Source organism: Vanellus vanellus (assembly GCF_965231255.1).
Source record: "Vanellus vanellus genome assembly, chromosome: 2".
NCBI classification, from domain to species: domain Eukaryota; kingdom Metazoa; phylum Chordata; class Aves; order Charadriiformes; family Charadriidae; genus Vanellus; species Vanellus vanellus.
Window position 1 is genome coordinate 93,872,209 of NC_138906.1, and position 18,883 is coordinate 93,891,091.

General features: G+C 41.7%; 1 protein-coding gene across 4 annotated transcripts in view; it reads left to right on the top strand.

Moving 5' to 3' along the window:
- The window catches only part of IKZF1 (IKAROS family zinc finger 1), a gene marked incomplete at its 5' end in the record, with an annotated part of 55,686 nt that extends 46,993 nt beyond the window's left edge, over positions 1-8,693 (top strand). For 2 of the 4 annotated variants that reach the window (XM_082478984.1, XM_082478985.1), the window contains 2 exons: positions 2,796-2,930; positions 7,184-8,693. In XM_082478984.1, the coding sequence (XP_082335110.1) occupies positions 2,796-2,930; positions 7,184-7,890 (842 nt within the window). In that variant the 3' untranslated portion in view covers positions 7,891-8,693. The remainder of the gene's footprint in view (positions 1-2,795; positions 2,931-7,183) is intronic. The other 2 variants (XM_082478986.1, XM_082478987.1) reach the window with 1 other exon arrangement.
- Between the last annotated feature and the right edge of the window lie 10,190 nt (positions 8,694-18,883).

Consider the following 18,883-nt stretch of genomic DNA (forward strand, 5'->3'; position numbering starts at 1 on the left):
AAATTAGTACTCAGTTAATAAATCAATTCCATATGTTTCTAAAAATAAAACTTTCCTGCCTTTTTCCTAGTATTTTGCATTCTAAGCAATCTCTTCTACTACATTGCAAACATACCATTTTGCCATGTTTACATTATTTATTTCCCTTATAAACTCAAAGATGAAAACATACAATGAAACAGTTGAGAATGAGTGAGTGTCCTTCTCGGATTTTTAGTGCCTTCTATGTTATATCTAGAAAATCAAGTAGTTATAGTATCACTGTTCTTATAATATTTCATGGTGTGATATGGAGTCATGATTCAGGCCCCATTTTTTTCCCCCCAACTCAAAAAAGTTGGTACAAAAATCCGTTAGGACATCTAATTTGACATTTCTGCTACAGTGGGATTGGTTTTTACAGCAGTTTTGAAATACTTTATGCTGTATACATAGAAAAAATGTCAGTTGAAAGGACCTAAACTGGTAAAAGCTTTCCATCGGCTTGTAAATCTAACAAATATAATTGGGAAAGTAATTAAATACGGGAAAGATCCAGCATAGAGGAGTAAGGAGGGGAAGAAGAGACTGTATTTATATTTTCACTTTTGTTTGCTTTCTTTAAAAGAAGGAGATTCAGCATGAAATTAGGAACCTGCTGAATCTAACAGCAAAACTCTTATTTTAAAGGACTAGAATCTCCCTGTTCATGTGAAGTTCTTATTTTAGAGATATGAATTGGAGTTTTGCATTTGAGTTGAGTGGAAGCGTAAAGTCTTACCAGGCCTGTATAAAATACCAATAGGAATAGTTTATGAAGTTTAAAAAGGGTCAATCGCAATGTCTTCTGTCACCTGTGGATTTTCATTTGGAAAGATAAAGATTTTTTTTTCGGTTCACAGACACCAAATTACAGAAAAATAGTTACCACGTTGGTGGCAGATTTCAGGTGTCAGTTGCAAAGGCTGGGAATCAGTACCTAATTCAATTTGGACAGCTTTTTGGGTTTTTTTATAGCAGTTTTAAAGTTGCTATATTAAGTTTGACAGTTGAATACATAACTTACCCTCTCTTGAACCGATTAGAAATGGAATGTCGGTATATCCTAAACAGATATTTCTTGATCATTTCAACTTCTAATTAAAATTTTAGTCTTTGTTTCCCTGTTGAACAGGCTGCTTTAAAACATTCTCCGTAAGTCTCTTCCTAAAGTGGCATGTGGAAGCCTTAGCCAGCACAAGAGTCTTGCCAGTGCGCGCTTGTTCGATGATGACTAGATGCCATCAATGCCATTTACTATCCTGCCTCTTCGTGACCAAATTCTGCCCATATCTTGCATTGGTCACCATGTTTAGCATCTTATGGGACTGGGGCATAATTCCAGGACACTCCCTGTCGCTGTCACGGTCAGTGCAGTACGTGCTGCTGCAGCAGGGACTCAAGAACCAGCTTACTCTTCTGCTTGGTATTGCGGGTTGTTGCTGTCTAGGACACTTCACCTGTTCTTTCCAGTTATCCACCAGACCCTGATTTGACATCTTTCAGGAGCAATGAAACTTTCACGATCATCCTTTTATAGCAGTGGTGTATTGCCAAACTAACATTGCATAGGAACTGCATGTTCTGAACTATTGAGAAACACCCGGGTACCAGAGTAATGGGTTCTGTGAATGCGTCTCATAGCTGAAAGGAGTAAATCCAGTGATAAAACAAATTCTCAGCAGGCACAAAAGGCGAAATGTTGCAGAGTGGCTCACCTAACTGAAATAGCTTGCAGAGCCAAAGTCTAAAAAAATCATCTTTTGCTTCTCCCTTTAATAGCAACTCACAAGTTCAGGAAAAACATCCATATGCTAGTAGCAGGTAAAAGTAAAATTAACCTCTTTCTCTCCTGTCTCTGACCGACCCCCCCCCCTTGCCAACAACAACAACAAAAAAAAACCAAAACCAAAAACCAGTTGTGCTGTGATCTCACTGCATATCGCCTTTCCTTTAGATGCTGGAAGTCAGAAATACCTTTCCATACATTTTTCGTAGTCATTGTTTTGACAGCACGTTTTCATACATGCTTTCTGTTTCTGCAGGAAAATACTGAAGTGAAATGTTATGAAAGTGAAATAGCCTCCCTTTCCTAGAGCCTCACAGCTGAGCTCCTTTCTAATCCTACAGTGTCTCAGCAACAGCAGGAAGTTGGGAAACATGTCCGAGTGTTGGAAATCAGTGCTCCACTATAAAAGTGACTTTAGCAACTTAGGTTAAATTGCCATTTACAGTCTAAAATTGCATCAAGGAAGTACAGCAATATTTACCAGGGGTGAAGGGTTGGTGTAGCTTGCAAATACAACTTCCACTGCCGGAGTTGAGAAGTTTGTCCATTGTTCCTGCTAAAGAAGCAGTGATTACACAGGCGTTTCCACTGGGAGAGGTGCAGAGGGATGGGTGGGGGTGACGGCGGGAGGGCGAAAAGATGAACTGCTTCATGTCCAGTGTAATGTTAGGACGTAATTTATTCATGGAAATGCAGAGTGGCTGTAGAACAAGGGTGGAGTGATTACGTTACATACAGGCAGACGGCTTGCAGTTGCAATCTCATTTTGGTGTCCTAAACGAGGGAAACATGAACATGTACATAGATTCATCAGCGTGAGGGATTTTGTTACCAGGAGTCAGAATCGTCCTGTGTCTGCAGAGGTGAGCTCCTCCTTCCAGTTGGTTGGGAGCTAAAAGACATTAGCTGAGAAACAATAACCTGAAGACAATAGTTCCATTAAAATGGAACAAGCATGCCTAACCCTTCTGATGTCATTTGATTTCAGTCATAAAAGAGGAAACTAACCAGAGTGAAATGGCTGAAGACCTGTGCAAGATAGGGTCAGAAAGATCCCTCGTGCTGGATAGACTAGCAAGTAACGTCGCCAAACGTAAGAGCTCTATGCCTCAGAAATTTGTTGGTAAGAGTTAAACGTTTGCTGTCTCCTAAAAAATAAAACAAAGCAAAACCCAAAAAACATCTCACAGGATTTTTACTTTTGCTTTCTGATTTTACTTGTTTTACTAAATTAGCAATATCTATCTCTATAGAAGCAGATACAGCAACGTGTCGGGGGAAGAAAGCCACAACCAAACTTCTCCAGCACACATTCCTGCATGTTTAATTTTCCACATCTGGAGATCGATTTTAAGTCTTTTTCCTGTCTTTTTCTAATGCTTATGAACCAGATCGTTACAAGATCTGGATAGGCTCTTGAAGTTGCCTTAAGACCCTAAAGATAGGAATAGAAGTTTCCTACTGGAAAAGCATTTGACCATGCTTTCAGGGTTATTTTATTAATATCTTGGATGACATCCAGATCTGGGCATATTGGTGTTTGTGAAAGCATTTGTGAATGGTTGAGCATAGGCTGGATAATATTCTTCACCTCTTCATAAAGTCTGTATACTTTTACAGCCCCAAATGATCATGGAAATAAATATACATAAGTCTGAGAACAATACCTAAACGAAAAGATCTTTGGGTACATCCTGTATAAATGATGCAAAAACTTCATGCCCATTTGCACCTCGTAGGCATGTTTTTGTCTTAACAATGAAAAAATGGAGGCTACGTGTGGATTGTTCTGTTTGCTAAGCCTGTACCAAGTAGTGGTTCAATCAGTTCTATAATAATGAGACCCACAGACAATATTTTGTCAGCTATGTCGGGTTAGTCTTAAATGAATAAAAAGATGGGAGATCAGAGGACAACATATACTCATATCTAGTTAGATTCTTTTCTAATTCTCTGCACATTCATTTATAATATTAGTCTGTAGGAGACAATCAGAGAAAACGGAAGTCTGTGGAAAAAAAAACCCCACACATTAAGAAGGTCTTCAGTCAAAAGTCGAGGCAAAAAGACCAGTTTATGGGACAGAAATTCCAAATATAAGTTCTTCAATGAGGACACAAGGGTGAAAGGAAAGTTAGTATTTCTGAGACAAGGAAAGGGGAATCTGAGCTATGTCAGAAGGTGCAACAAAAGGTTTGAAATGAAAGTCCAAGACTGTCTTCAAGTCCAAAGGCAACAGTTCCAGGAGGCAGTCAAGGGTAAGAAATGCTTATGCTTATAAAAAGACAAAAGTTGTAGCAGAGGTAGTTACCAAAAATATATCAGCTATGTGAGGCAAACCTGATTCGTTTAGACACTCTGGTGACTGATTGCATTAGGTAAAATACTAATTCTGTGAAAGCCCTAGGAGACCAGAAGTGTTAAAATTTTAAAAGGCAAGTATCCTATGTGCGATGTATCCGTGGGTGTGGACTGGCTTGTTCGTTCTCCTTTTCTCTCTTCACCCTGAGAAACAGTAAAGACACTCAGTTGAACTATGAGTTTTAGGAGGGCAGAGTTTCCTGTCAGTTAGTTATTCAGGGTGCAATGTAGGAAGACAACCTACTGACAGCAGATGTTTATGGAAATTTGCTAGTCTTCAAAAGGATGAACTTTTCTGACAAGAAAATGCCCCCAAATCCTTTCCTTTCCGAGCCTCACCTGCTGCTTCATGTAATAGGTAAATTCCTGATTAACACAAGGTTGGGCCAGCTGGTCACGAGAGCTTTTGGGTAATAAAACATGTTTATTGCTCCTGTAGAGATTACCGTGTCATCCCAATCCCCATGCTGAATTCCAGGGAGAAGGAGCAAATGGCATCTTTCGCATAAGGGAGAGACTGCTGCTTCACTCGTTGTTCTCAAGGCTAAATTCATTACCTTTCAAAAGTGATATTGTTGACCAAATTAAGCCAGTTATCTGTAAAATTCTCTACCTGTTCCAAACTGGAATAGCTCCCAGACCCGAAAGCAGAACTGAGCCATCCAAACTACACACTGAGAACTTCAGGCGAGGTTGACACATGTTTATCATGTCAAAACAATAGGCAGCAAAGAGAAGAGAGTGGTTTAAAAAAAAAACAAAGAAAAAAGAAAACACAAAAGTGCCCACATGCACTGAGTGCATTTTTACTATTTAGGCACCTGCTGCAGAACCCTGAGCAGTGCAAAGCTTGAAGGACATCAAACCATTAGCAGTTTAATTTACTTATGCTCTAATAACCACAGAAATGAGCTATTATTTTTAATGAGTGCAAGTATTATCTGCATTGCCCAGATATAGAAATGATACCTGCCTACCTCAAGTTTGTGTCTGTTTCAGACAGTTCCGCTTAGAAACAAATTTTTCTTATGAGCACTTGATCCTCTCAGTCCACCTACCAACTGGTTATGCTACATAAAGCAAATATTACCCAAGAAACAGCTATTAAAATCATGCCTTCTGGATGCCCAAAATTTTGTGTATAATGAAGACCAGTCCAACTTTTCGGTGAAATAACAGTGCACACGGAATACAGACTATTTTGACCTTGTTTTTTCCTCCTTGAGTTCAGGGTATACATTTACATCAGGACGGTTTTTCTATATATCATTCAAGAGTTTTTCACAACGCCTATTTGGAATCTTAAGCCTCAAACTCTGCCTGAAAACTATAGCATTAGATTGGGCAGATCTGGGGAAAAAAAAAAAAATGCACCCCAGTAGATGTGTGCTCAAATTAGCAGAATAATAGGGAAAGGAAAGAAGAGGAAGTAGAAGCTTGTGCAGCACGGATAGAAGGTGTCTGTACCCTACATCCCTTATAGGAACTTACGCAATGCTCAGAATGTTTCTTTTTGCTTGCAGAGCATGGACAAACTCGTATGAAACCGTATCTCATGGGAAATACAGACAGCAGGACTTTCTACACTTTAGCCCCATCATTGCAATAGTGTCATGCCAGAAGTTTTCTGGGCTCTTCACTGACTTTGAATAGTCAATTTGAGCAGAAACTGGGTGGGAAATTATTGATAAATCAATTTGCAGATCTTCTGGTAAATTTTCCTTGCTCCTATTAGATTTTCTTATGGTCAGATTAGGACTTTCCAAGGCCTATCACCAAATGTCATGTTAATTAGGAAGCGATGACAGCACCTCTTAGAGATGTTTGTGGCTTTGAATGGATTTCCCGAGATCTGCAGAGCTAGAAAATCCATCCAGACTGTAAACAATGTGTTATTGGTAGACCCTAGGAACCTGTGGGAATTTTTTACCCTTTTGCATTTGCACAAATTTATTAGGAGCCTCATAATAACACTGACGGTTTACACTGTTTGAGAAGACTGTTCAGGTTCATAAAATCAGCATCTGTGCTTTTAAATAGTTTCTCCCCCTCCTAACTTTTACCCTCTATGTTTTGCTTAGATGTATCTCTCCAGGAATTTTGAGAAACTGTAGTGAAACTCAGCATTCAATACTGGCGTATCCAGCCACAGATACCTTAGTGCAGTCTGATTTTAAAAAAAATTAAGAGTCCCCCCTTACTTTTGGCATCCCAAATCAGAGTCAAAGTTACAAGTAAAAAGTAATCTTACTCTATATAGGGCTTTGTACCTCATACGAAAAATATATTCCAACTACAAATGCACTTATTTTTTTTCCATGGTTCTTGGCTGCTCCTGACGATAACTTTTTGACACAAAATTTCTAGGAACATGAGTAGCTTCTGGTAATGTGTCTAACATGGCTTATTTAAAAAACAAGGGGGGGTGGGGATGGGACGTAGCAATATGAAAAGATAAGTGTTGATTTTTCTCCAAAATGGCATATGACCACATTGCTGATGCGGGTTATTTGTAAGAAACTGAAGGTCTGAAACTAAAACATACAATTTCGAGTCTAAAGTTGTAATATTTTAGGGAAAAATATTGATAATGTGGTTCATGCTCTGAAGCATGAAGGCCAGGCTCACTGTAACTGTGCTGGTACATGGCCTTCACTAACCCCAAAGGCCTCAGCTCGCTGTAGGAAGCTGATGAGTTTCTCCAGTTAGAAAGGAGAAAGAGAGGGTGAAGCACTCAATCTGTAGCTCCCACAAGTCCCCATATAATTATTTCCAGAATCTGTTTTCATCCATTTGCTTTTCCAAAGACCTCAAAGACCTTTTTGTGGGCTAAAACCACCCCACCAACCATTTTTCTGACCAGCTGTATTAAAGAACTGTGAATGCCTCAGGTGAATTTCAGAGGTGGATTTGATCAACTCTTTTCTTCCATGTTGCTGTTTTGTTAATCCATGATGATTGGTTCTTTAATTATGTAGAAATAACCCTCTAACTCCTGACTCTTTTTCATTGCAGGTGAGAAATGTCTGCCTGATCTTCCATACGATGCTGCCGCCAACTATGAGAAGGAGAATGAGATAATGCAGACGCACGTTATAGACCAGGCCATTAATAACGCCATCAGTTACCTGGGAGCAGAGTCCTTGCGTCCCCTTGTCCAGACACCACCAGGTGGTTCTGAGGTGGTGCCCGTCATCAGCCCCATGTATCAGCTCCACAAATCTCTCGGGGACAATCAGGCTCGCTCCAACCATACTGCTCAGGACAGCGCAGTGGAAAACTTGTTGCTGCTTTCCAAAGCCAAATCTGTCTCCTCCGAACGAGATGCCTCTCCCAGCAACAGCTGTCAAGACTCAACAGATACAGAAAGCAATAACGAGGAACGCGGTGGTTTAATTTACCTGACAAACCACATAGGTCCCCATGCAAGAAATGGCATCTCTATAAAAGAAGAAAACAGGCAATACGATGTCTTGAGGGCAGGTACTGACAATTCCCAGGATGCTTTCAAAGTGATCAGCAGCAATGGGGAGCAAGTGAAAGTTTACAAGTGTGAACACTGTCGAGTCCTTTTCTTGGATCACGTGATGTACACGATCCATATGGGCTGCCACGGGTTCCGCGATCCTTTCGAATGCAACATGTGTGGCTACCATAGCCAGGACAGGTACGAATTCTCTTCCCACATAACTCGAGGGGAGCACCGTTTCCACATGAGTTAAAACTCCTCCGGCACAGATCTCCCCTCAACAGCTGCGTTACTGGAGCTGCACGAGCCACGACAGCAACAAAGCACAAGTCAGCTGGACAGTAAAACTAACAGGAGAATCAAAAGTTCAGCTATCTTCTCCCATAAGAAAAGAGTTTTCCTTTTTGGTAGCATGCATTGCAACTCAGTTTTCTAAAATGAGTACTGAAGTTTTTACTGAAAATGTTTGATCACCAAAAACCTTTAGTAAATGTAAGTAGGAGCTTTTGTAGTCACATAGCTGAAAGCCCTTCCCTTAACTGATGCTTCTTGCAAACCTCCCTCGCCAGAACTGTTAACCACGCACAGGATGCACCGCGCGGAGCAGGACGGGACAGGCAGGAGCGGCCGAGCTTTCCCTCCAGACACCCTGAGCGTAGGGCTCTTAAACCAGGTGTATGTTTGGTTTTTGACTTCCTGGTGTTACCTGACTCTTCTGGGAAGATAAACTCAACTAAAGATGGAGGGGCCCCTCCCAGATGACTTCACAGGCAGCTGGGGTGGGACGGGCCCCCCAGCCAGAGGGTCCTGGGTTGCTTTGGCGGCAAAAAGTAGAACGTTTCCCCCGGCAAGGGTGCTGCTGGTATTGACATCGTGGCAGGCCTTGTTTGTGTCACTAGGCAGGCGGGCAGGTCTGTGAAAGAGACAAGAAACACCCTTGTAATATACTTTGTGAAGTATGAATTGCATTTAATGTATAGAAAAAGGGTATTGTCGGCTCTTCTTTGAATAAATGTTTTCTCTCCCTGTCCAATAAAACCCCACTTTTCATCAAGAAACCCCTCCTCTCTCTGCATAAACAAGTTACGATGTATTTAATTCTTCTTTCCTTCTTTTTTAAGTTGTAGTTATTTAGAAAAGTATGATGTACAGCTGAGAAAAGCACTAGCTAGGAAGACGTGCGGGGAAAGCCTCCTTATGCACATTTTTCATCTTTTTAAACTGCCTGGAAAATACCCAAATGTCCCTCTCTTACAAATGAAAAAAGCAATCCCATTTTGCTCACACAGAAGACGTCCCTTGTAGATTCTGTGGCTCTACTCGTAAGTGTTGCACTTTTAATTCTTTTTAAAGCGCTGAGCTTAATTAAACCAACCAGGCAAAATCTATAGCCTTTTCGCTGGCACTTGCTCTTTAATGAGGGACCAAGCCCCGCCAAGGTGCTGAGAAGCCTGGCTTCCTATTCAACAAATCATTTCACCATGTGCTTTACGTTACTTTTACTTCAGCGGAACTAATCTTAAGGTTGAAAAAAATGGTGTTTTGCTGAATGGAGACCAGAGACTGCAGCGCTTTGCAGAGGGCAGCAAAATCCACGAAGAGCTCACTCCATGGCGGGTTCTGCTGCAGATACTGTAACTTCAGTTAGAATGAAAACTTCTATGAAGAATAGATTTTAACCCCAAACACAGATGATGTTAAAAAAGTATTATTTTTTTTAAATCTTCTCCTTAACTTCCTCTTCCAAATAGTTCATTCCTCTCCCTGAACGCCCTCATGTTTTAAGATGGGCCAAAAGAGAAATTTTTGCAGCTGCATAAAAATCTGTCATCGGTGCTGCAGTACTTCCTGGGCAATGTTTGTAAAAATAACCCATCTTCTTAACTTAGTGTATAAATACTTCCACTCTGCATAATAAATGGATATTCTCCAATAGACACAATCATATATCCGACAAGACTGGCAGTCTTGTCGTACAGTGACACATTCCCCATGCACAAGTGCATGCAAGCATATATATTTATTATAAAAGAGATTCGAGGGAACCATGAATGCTTGTACCTAGGCCAATTTGGCCTGATATGTGTAGCTATATTTGATACACATACTATTACAGGCGTGCAGAGTTCCTTCTTCTGCTTTCACTTTTGCAGGTGTAAGTTAAGAGCACCAACGCTGAAGTTAGAGGAAAGATACTGGTGAAATAATGAATTACAAGTATGTGCTTTTCCAAGCTCACATCTTAACTTCTCACGCCAACCATGAGACAGACACTTTTACTTCGTATGACCCATGGGCACAGTGGTGTTTTTACACCGAAGGTGCATGCGTGCGTGCCTGTTTAGTAGCTCTACCGCCAGATGTGAATGCTGTGTATGACCATCCACAGACCGATGCGTATACCCACAACAGTGAAAACAAATCACTGGCATGTGTTAGGTAGGCTGGGGCGTGCAGGATGGCCCATGACCCCTCCAAAAAATGTGGAGTGTAAAGCAGAGGCCCAGAGGTGATCTCCCCCACTCGCGCACTGTAACTCCGTTGCCTTAAGAGACATTATTGTGTGTCACCTTCCAGCCCGGGGCACTGCAGGGGGTGGGCACCAGGAACCCTCATACCACAACTACGGCTTTGTCATTGATGTCTGCCACACATTCAGCTTCAAGACGTGCTGTAAGTGGCACCGAGGTATTACCTCGGAGTACTATTTTGTATAGGAATGATCTGAAGAAGACCTTCAAGGGAGGAGCTTGAAGTGATGGCTTTCCTTTCTTTTTTTTTTTTCCAAATAAAGTTGAAATGGGTTCATTTTTTCATAGCTGGTGGGAATACCTTCAGCTGGTTTTACCCCTCTCTGCTTTTGATTGATACCAACCAAGACGGGACAAAGTAATTTCCCAGTCCTGCTTCAGTGTCCTGTGAGTAGTCAGATATTGGCTGTACAGAAATGGGCTGCTTTTATTGCTCTTACACCTCTTTCCCACTGATCTTAGATTAGGCCACTATACACCCCATACCATATTTTTTTTTAACCCCTCATTTTAAGACACCCCATGCTATAAAGGCGGAGGGGGGGGGGGGAGGGGCAGAAGCTTGCTTAGGTGGTTTTGTTTCTTTGCTTTTACTCAAATCCAACACAAATAAAGCCACGTTCATTACCCATGTAAAGAAGTGTAGCTCCAGTGGAGTTTAAGGCTGCCTTCAACTTGAACTTAGCTTTCAAATGTGATTTCCAATTACTGGGTAGGTTCACTGCCTCTGCAACATCTCTGTGCACACACGCACGAGTATGAGTTTCTGTGTCGCTTTTCTTGTTCGACGTGCACATGCCCTATCTGTGGTTTTGTGTATCATTAATATTTTATATACATCTGTATGTGTGTATATATCCAAAATGGTTTGTATGACATGATGATGCACTGTCAATCACAGTGGGTTTGTTTTCTGGGTCTGGAGTTTTCTTATTTATACTATAACAGAATATGTTGATGTTGTATATTGAACAGTACAGTAGTATAAGTAAGTATATTAAGACACAGTGTATCGGAGGGCATAGTCTAAAGGCAGGAGCAAACAGCATTCCTGTTCACGAAGAGGCTTTTTAGGTTCGCTTTATTCCATTTTTTTTTTTTCTTTTTTGCACAAAATCATCTTCAATTTGTTTAGAAACAAGTGTTTCAATAATTTTATTTATGAACATATGCAAGGATGGCATGAAAATAGGATATTGTGTGCCTGTACATCAAAACAAACTGTGCCCTCAGAAAACTAGTTTAGTGTAATTAATCTCCCTTTTTCTCTTTTTTTTGTTGTTTTTTTTTTTTGCTACGGTGCAATACTCAGATATGGTTTAGCTGAACCCTAAAATGAGTAAATAAGGTGAATGGCTTTAAGTTTATATCTGTTTGAAATAAGTAAAAAATAACCACTTCCCAGCCCTTCCCCAGACATTGCCTTTTCTAATAGAAAAGTTGTATTTACACTTTTTTTTTGCTGTGTTTTTATATTGTAACTTCATTTTTCTTTGAGAACATTGTATTTAAGAAAAAACAAGCAAATTTCATAAAAATTGGAAATGTTATTACAACTGCAAAGTGAGATGCATCTTTTAAGACAAGAGGACATGGTAAAAACCCCAAACCCCAGAACATTTCTGTGACTCTCCTAGTGGGTGAAGAGGTCGTTCGGTACAGCTGGAGACCCTGTGTGCGTGGTGGTGTGGTGGTGACTGCGCATGCATGTGGGCGATGTACAGTGAGATGCCATCAGGCAGCTCCGTGGGCAGCGAGGGAGCGCTGAGCATCCTGCGTGGCCTCAGCCTCGCACCTACAGCCCGCATCACGGTGCGCTCATCCCTGCCGTCCTTGCCACCCATCTTCGGTGGCCAAAAAGAGTCAGTCCCCCTGTGCTCACCAGCTGCGTGAAGCCGCCTTGCTAAGCCAGCTCCAGCTGAAGATCAAGTCCTAAAGTGGCTACCTCCTGTGCAGAGAGTGTCCCCGGCCCCAAAACTCGCACAGCTACTTCGAGGAGCTGACTTTGAGAAGGTTGCTTCCTTGCCAGCCCTCTCCTCTTACCCTTCCCTCCCACCAGCCCGCCGAAGTCATTACAGAACACAATTACTTCTGCATGTAGAGTCACGGTAATTCAAAATAAAACACTGAGAAATTGTTTCTGGTTTGCCATGACAAAGGTGATTTCTCTGCAGGTGTCCCCGTTTCCTTCAGGTTCCAGCACAGTAAATTTCACATCACATATTTAATGCAAACAAGAATCACCATTTTGCTTAGAAAAAGCACCATTTATAAAGTTTTAGAAATATTTCCATTTGTAAAACTGTATTATTATGAACACAATGAGATTAAAAACAAAACCACCAAACTCTAATGGTACTGCAATCAATTTTTTTACAGGTTCCCAAAATCTAGATTTTTCCTTAAGTTCCTGTGATAGGTTTTCATCATAAACTATGACTACTTTTCTATAAGGAGGAACCTTTTAACATCCTAATCCTTTTGTTCAGCCTCACAGCTAGTTCTCAGTAATTGAAATTATCTGCAAGTTTCTGTTTCAGGGGGTGGCTCTCCTGCAAAGTAAATATGGTCTGTTAAATAATAATCATCATCACAAAAATAGACCTAATGTAATATTCTTAATCAATGCTAACAAATCTCTGAACTTAAGTAGAGACATCCACAAATATAAATGAAAGTTTGTGTAGCTAAAAATCTAGTCTGGGTATCCATTATGTTTCAAAGACTTTCTTCCAAATCATTGTATTTATATCTTTTTCCTGCTCCCATAGTTTCATTAAATTACATCAGAAACGATTGTAGGTGCAAAGATATGAATTGTTATACAAACACAAACATACGACTACCGGGGTGAGTATTTTCAGCCTCGAGCCCCCAAACAGGCATCCCAATCCATATATAAGCACCAAAACTGTATTAAGATGTGCTCAGCAGCCAACATTTCCTAGTCAGTTTTTAAAATCAAGAAATACACTAAAGCATACAAGATTCTTTTAGTAGATAACAAAAAGAGAACTCAGAGCCCGACCTGGAGCGCGCAGATCTGATAATGTAACAATTTCCTATTTTTGGGGGGTGGGCGGGGGGGGCAGGATCATTCAACATCTGATTTGGGGAAAAGGGGTTAGAAACACTCCTGACTTTGCCACTAGAGTGAGGATATTACCCTGTTTTTTTCAGCTTATAAGATGGTCAAAAATAAAGGAGAAGCTTTCACTGGAAGCTTCAAGTTCCAGCAGCAGCAGCAACAATTTGGAAGCTGAAAATGTTGCAACTGGAAGACCAAAATGTTTGATTTCTGAAAAAAAACCTGTTCCTGCCTGTGTTGTGGGTCAGAGCTCCAGGGCATCCCTCCCTGCTACGGGCCAGCCAGGTTATGTCCACCATCATGAAACACAGTCTTGCCTGGAAGGAAAATGGTGCATAAGAAAAAATTCTAGTCCCAATGCATAATGAAAAACAAAAATCTCTCAGCCCTGGCCTGTGGAAGGCAACAGAAGCCTTAATCTTAACAGGAGGTCCATTATCCCGGTCTCCCAATTTTAATTTTTGATGCATCTTTTATTTTGACTACGCAGACTTTGAATGTTCGGGGCTGCTGAACGCGCAATTCTCATGAAAGTCACTGGCAGCTGCAGACGTGCAGCATTTTGCATTTCTGAAATCCTGCTGCAATTGCCAGAAGACAGGCATTCAGAGAAGAGGAGGGCCAAAAATTTGCAGAGTTTCACTGAAAATGGGGTAGATGGGAGCCAGAAATCCGAAGCTGGGAGTCAGGCGGCAGGACCTCATCACATTTAAACAAAAAAAAAGGATGCAGCGAGCGTGGCTGAAACTCCACTCTTGCTAAATGAACAGATCCCCATTAACTACAGCGAGACTTGTGCTGCATTTAGCATCACATTTATTTTATTTTATTTTATTTTATTTTATTTTATTTTATTTTATTTTATTTTATTTTATTTTATTTTATTTTATTTTCGTTTAAGGTAAGGTCTCACTGCTTTAAAGCCCATCCCAGGACACGGAACAATTCCCGGTTTTATCTGTCCCGACCACACATACAAAACATGTGAGTGATAGAGGGCAGCTGCTGCTGTTGCTGCCGCTGGTGGCGGCTGCAAATCACACAAACCAACGCCTTCCTGTCCCTTGGGAGAGAAGAAGTGAAGGTTCTGGTTTATAAGCAGTTAGAGAAGAAGAAGAAAAAAAAAAAAAAAAAGAAAAAGAAAAAAAAATCTACACCTTGCAGCAGACAGTGAGCCTGGGGCTGGCGGGGTGAGGAAGTTAATCAGCACCGAGCAGGCTGTTCGGGATGAGGCCAAACAGATGGCTCGTCTCTGAAACGGCAAAACGGGAAGCAGATGTGGCCACCGCTTCTCCCCATGCATAACTGGGAACCAGCCGGTTGGTGAGGAAATTTGCATAACAAGGATAAATTGGTATCAAAACTGTCCCTAGAAGTGATCTGAATGGATCTGGGCACAGTTGACAGTTTTCACTTCTTGTTTCCCACTCAATGTTCGACCAGATTAAATTTTAATTTTGAACCTCCTCTTTGCCTGAGGTCGCTCTGAGCTATCTTCTAGGGAAAGCTGTGACGCAGGCAGGGGGGACTCGGCGGGTCTCTGCTGAAGCTTTCGGGGCCGAAACCCGGATCTCTGTTCAGACAGTTACAATTTTAGTGACTAATTTCAGCGGGCTCTGATCTTCAATTTCAAGTCGATAAACTTCACATCATCCTACCAACAGCCAGCAAAACCAAGCCTGAACTAATATCCTCTATTTTCACACACCGAAATTCATGGAGCCTGGATAGGGGTACGCTACAAGCCCGGCCCGACGCCCTGTGCAAGCCCCTCGCTTACCAAGCGCAGTTACCCCGGGAAAACAGTAGGAATATTGAGGGGACAGTTTAACACACAGCTATGATGTGCTGCAAGTAAAGGAGGGGGTGGGCTTTTTTCTATTCCTTCCTATTTTTTCTCAAAGGACAGTGCAATGTCGATTTGACTACAGCTTTTGCTGTACAGTGTTCCTGTTGCATTGACAAGGACTAAATACATCATATAAATTAAAACTGAGATCCAAAGAGCTCTGAACGTTTAGGGAGGTTCAAATCTGGATTGAGACACCCCAGTTTTGTTTCACTGATAGTTGTAGTATACAAAAAAGTACCTTTATCGTCCGAGGGAGATTCCTGCTTGTAGCCATAGGAGAGAATATAGGTTCAGTCTTGATTGTGTTGGAGAAAAAGAAAAGGGAGTAAATACTGGCTGAAAACACATATTTGCAGGCACCAATGTTATATGAATTTTACTTTTCTCTTTTAGCACAGCACATGTGCTATTCACCTCCCCACCTCAGAAGTCCTGCTCTGAAACATTCACAAACTCTTTATTTTTGCATTGCATCCAGTCACTTAGTTATAGACTAATTATATATATAGTATTCTATTTGCATAGTCTAGCAAGTGCACATGGGAAATGCACTTAACACACACATGTATGTAGGGGGTTTTTGGGACTCATTAAATATTGGTACAAATTAGAATGATTACTTCTGCTTTGGAAACATCTGTCTTGCGATCCCTTTGTAAATGTCAGCTGTCTGAGACACAAACCAGTTTTATAAGGTCTAACGCCGATGTGGTGGTAGTACGTGACAGGAGAACTTCTACTGCTGTAACCAGAGTAAACCCGAATAAGTGGAAATAATCAAGCTGCTGAAGAATACACGAGGATGAACAGACCCTGCGGTGCACACACGCACAGCACGCGGCTCCTGCCGAGTCACACCGACCCTGCATTTAACTGACCTTCAAACAAAGGCTGGAGCCTGGTCAGCTGAGAGAGTAGAAATACGCCAGAAGAAAAGCTAGGGTGGTCTTAGGAAGGCAATGACATGCACGTATTAATAGACCAAGAGGTCTAAAATTAAGGGTTTTCGACAAAATTTCAAAGCCCAAAGCAGGTGAAGGAGACTACAGGCATCTGCCTGAGTTTCATTAAATAGTTCTTGATAGCTGAATCACAATTTGGTCACTGGAGGTAGGGACAAATGTACCAGAAGCGATAGGAGGGCCAGAAGGGAAATGAAGGGTGGGAGAAGATTGGGTGGAAAAATTAACACATCAAGTTCAGCAGTGAAGAAATTACTCTCTACCACAAGGGTTATTACCACGGAATTAAGAAAAGCCAAAACCTGTGCATTTCAGAGAAAAAAAAAATAATTCTACTATTCTTAACAGTTACATGGCTTTATACGATGGAAGAGTTGGCCTCTTCTCTTGATTATCCTTAAATGTAAAATCAGTTCGTGAAGTAAGACTATTTTTCGTTTGGATTTTAGCAACTTCCCCCCTCGACCCCCCCTCCCCCATATCCAGACAGCCAATGCAGGTGTTCTCGCTATACGTTCATACTTCCTTTTTTCTTCAATACCTGACAAAGCAGAGAATCACATAGTGTAAATCCTTTTTAACAATCCTTTTCATGTTGTCATTAGTGTTAAAAAATTGGCTTTTTTTCTTAATATCCCAGTCTCTGGAGACAAACAGTTCTGGAGAATATCCATTTTTGTTTCAAATACATGAGGTGCGTAGCTCTTGACTTGGGTGTGAGGAGGGAGAGATTACAATCAGTGGAATTCTCTTTAATGACTCTGAACCATAACTGAGTATCATTTCATCCTATTATCCTTGAATTTATTCTACAGTTTCCAAAATCCAAGCTACAATTTTTGAAAAGCTGGTAAACAGCAGCTCTGCTGTGAAACTATTACATGCCTCCCCCTTCCCTGAAAGGGAAATTGTAGCACAAAAAAAAAAAAAAAAAAAAAAAGCCTAAATTCCTTATGCAAGATCATGCAGTGAGTTTTTGACAAAATCGGGATTGGTAGCCAGGTCTTCTAATGCTTGCTCATTCTCCAGGCGCAGACTAGGCTTCCTCTTCAGTGGGTCGAAAACTCAAGAATCCGTATTTGCAGACCCTTGCACTGACTCCTAAAGGCTGTAAAAAGGCTGCAAGTCTATGAATTCAAATCGGGCTTTAGATTGCAACAAATGATGTCTGTGTGTATTATATATATCTACACTGTATGTGTCTAATTCAAACTATTTAATAATTTATATATTTTTAACCAAGAGTTGCCTGTTTTCTTTCCACTTCTTATGTTACCTAAATATACAGAATACTTTGGCCAAACATACAAAGGTCTGTAGTCCTTTCCGCAATCGGTTGCTGAAGTGAGACAGCTTTTGCCTTGCAAATGTCTTCAAGTGATGCAAGGAAAGGAAAAAACAGTCTTGGGAAAGGGGCCCTCTGCCCGATGCACGGCGCTGTAGACCCTCTCTCAGCTTTCCTGGGGACACATAAGGAGCTGCTCGAATAACAGTTTTATGGTAACCAACCGATTTAGCAAATTGGGATGCTTTTCTAAGCCTTAAAAACACAATGCAAAATCAGCCTCTTTGCCCTCCCAACTATCTCAGGAAAAACTTAAAAAACAAAACAACAAAAAAAAAACCAACAGGGCAAAAGCCACGTGAAAATACTATGCTCCAAAGAAAAAGAAACCTAGGATGGCTTAAGTTAGCAGGCTAATTTACAACAAAAGACAGAAGGCTGGCTGGAAACTTTGCACAAATACCAACGTGCAAAATAGAAACTTCAGATAAGCCGTGGAAAGAGGGTGGGATTTCCAGAAAATAGGGAAGAACTTGTCACACCCTCCTTGTCAAATTTTGCAGGATCACCACCGCTTCTCTGGAGAAACAGTATGTGCAGAGGGGGAAAGCAAAGAGCTTTCCTTTTGGTTCTGCTTCTCCTAAAGAAACTGCTTGCCTAATTTCCTTTGCAATTCGAGAAATAATCATCTCAAAACCCAATCCTTGCCACATCTTACTGTGCTGGCTACGTTTGCCCCCGAGCCTCTGGCCACTTACATAATTTTATATGATGAATATTATAATTATATCAGTGCCTTACTTTTCCTCAAATCCCAGGTTGCACTAATTTTAAGCAAAGTAAAGGCGCCGGGGCAGTGAGCAGAGGGAGGCCGGTGCCATTCAGCAGCTCTCAGCAGAGCCTCTCCAAAGGGCGTGCAGGGACGGCGGGGGCCGAGTCTCTTCACCGTTTCACGCCACAGCCAACACGGGAAGTGACACAACCCGTCTCTCTTGGTGTTTTCTGAGGTCATCCTTGGAGCCTTTTCTCCAGAAAAGTGGAATAAGCACTTCGTGCTAGCCGGTAGGCTAGCCGGTAGGCTAGCTGGGTCTCGCTTTCCAAGCTCTCCCATCGCGGCTGACGCTTGACAACACGTCACTCGGAGCCCTTCCCCAGCCTACGCACACCCGGCTCCTCCAGCATGAAGCCCACCGGCTCCTCGAGGGTCCAAGATGCAGCAAGGGAAGGGGGCGATGCAGGAGGAGAGCAGGCAGTGCCCCAGGCCTGGCCCTTACCCATGCGACAGCCCCCTCAGGGGCATCCCTCTGACGCCCCCAGCATTACCCACGCACTTCGAGACACCCCCTTTCCTTGCGGGGGACGTGTTCGGCCCCACAGCACACCTTGGCAAGTTTGCTGGCCCACAGCTGGAGAGGAAATACCTGGAAGAAACAAAGACACGGAGGTTTGGTGGCAGTGGAGAGGGGAAAGAATATTTACACAATATAAAAAAAAAAATTGGGGGGGGACGGTAAAATATGAAAAATGA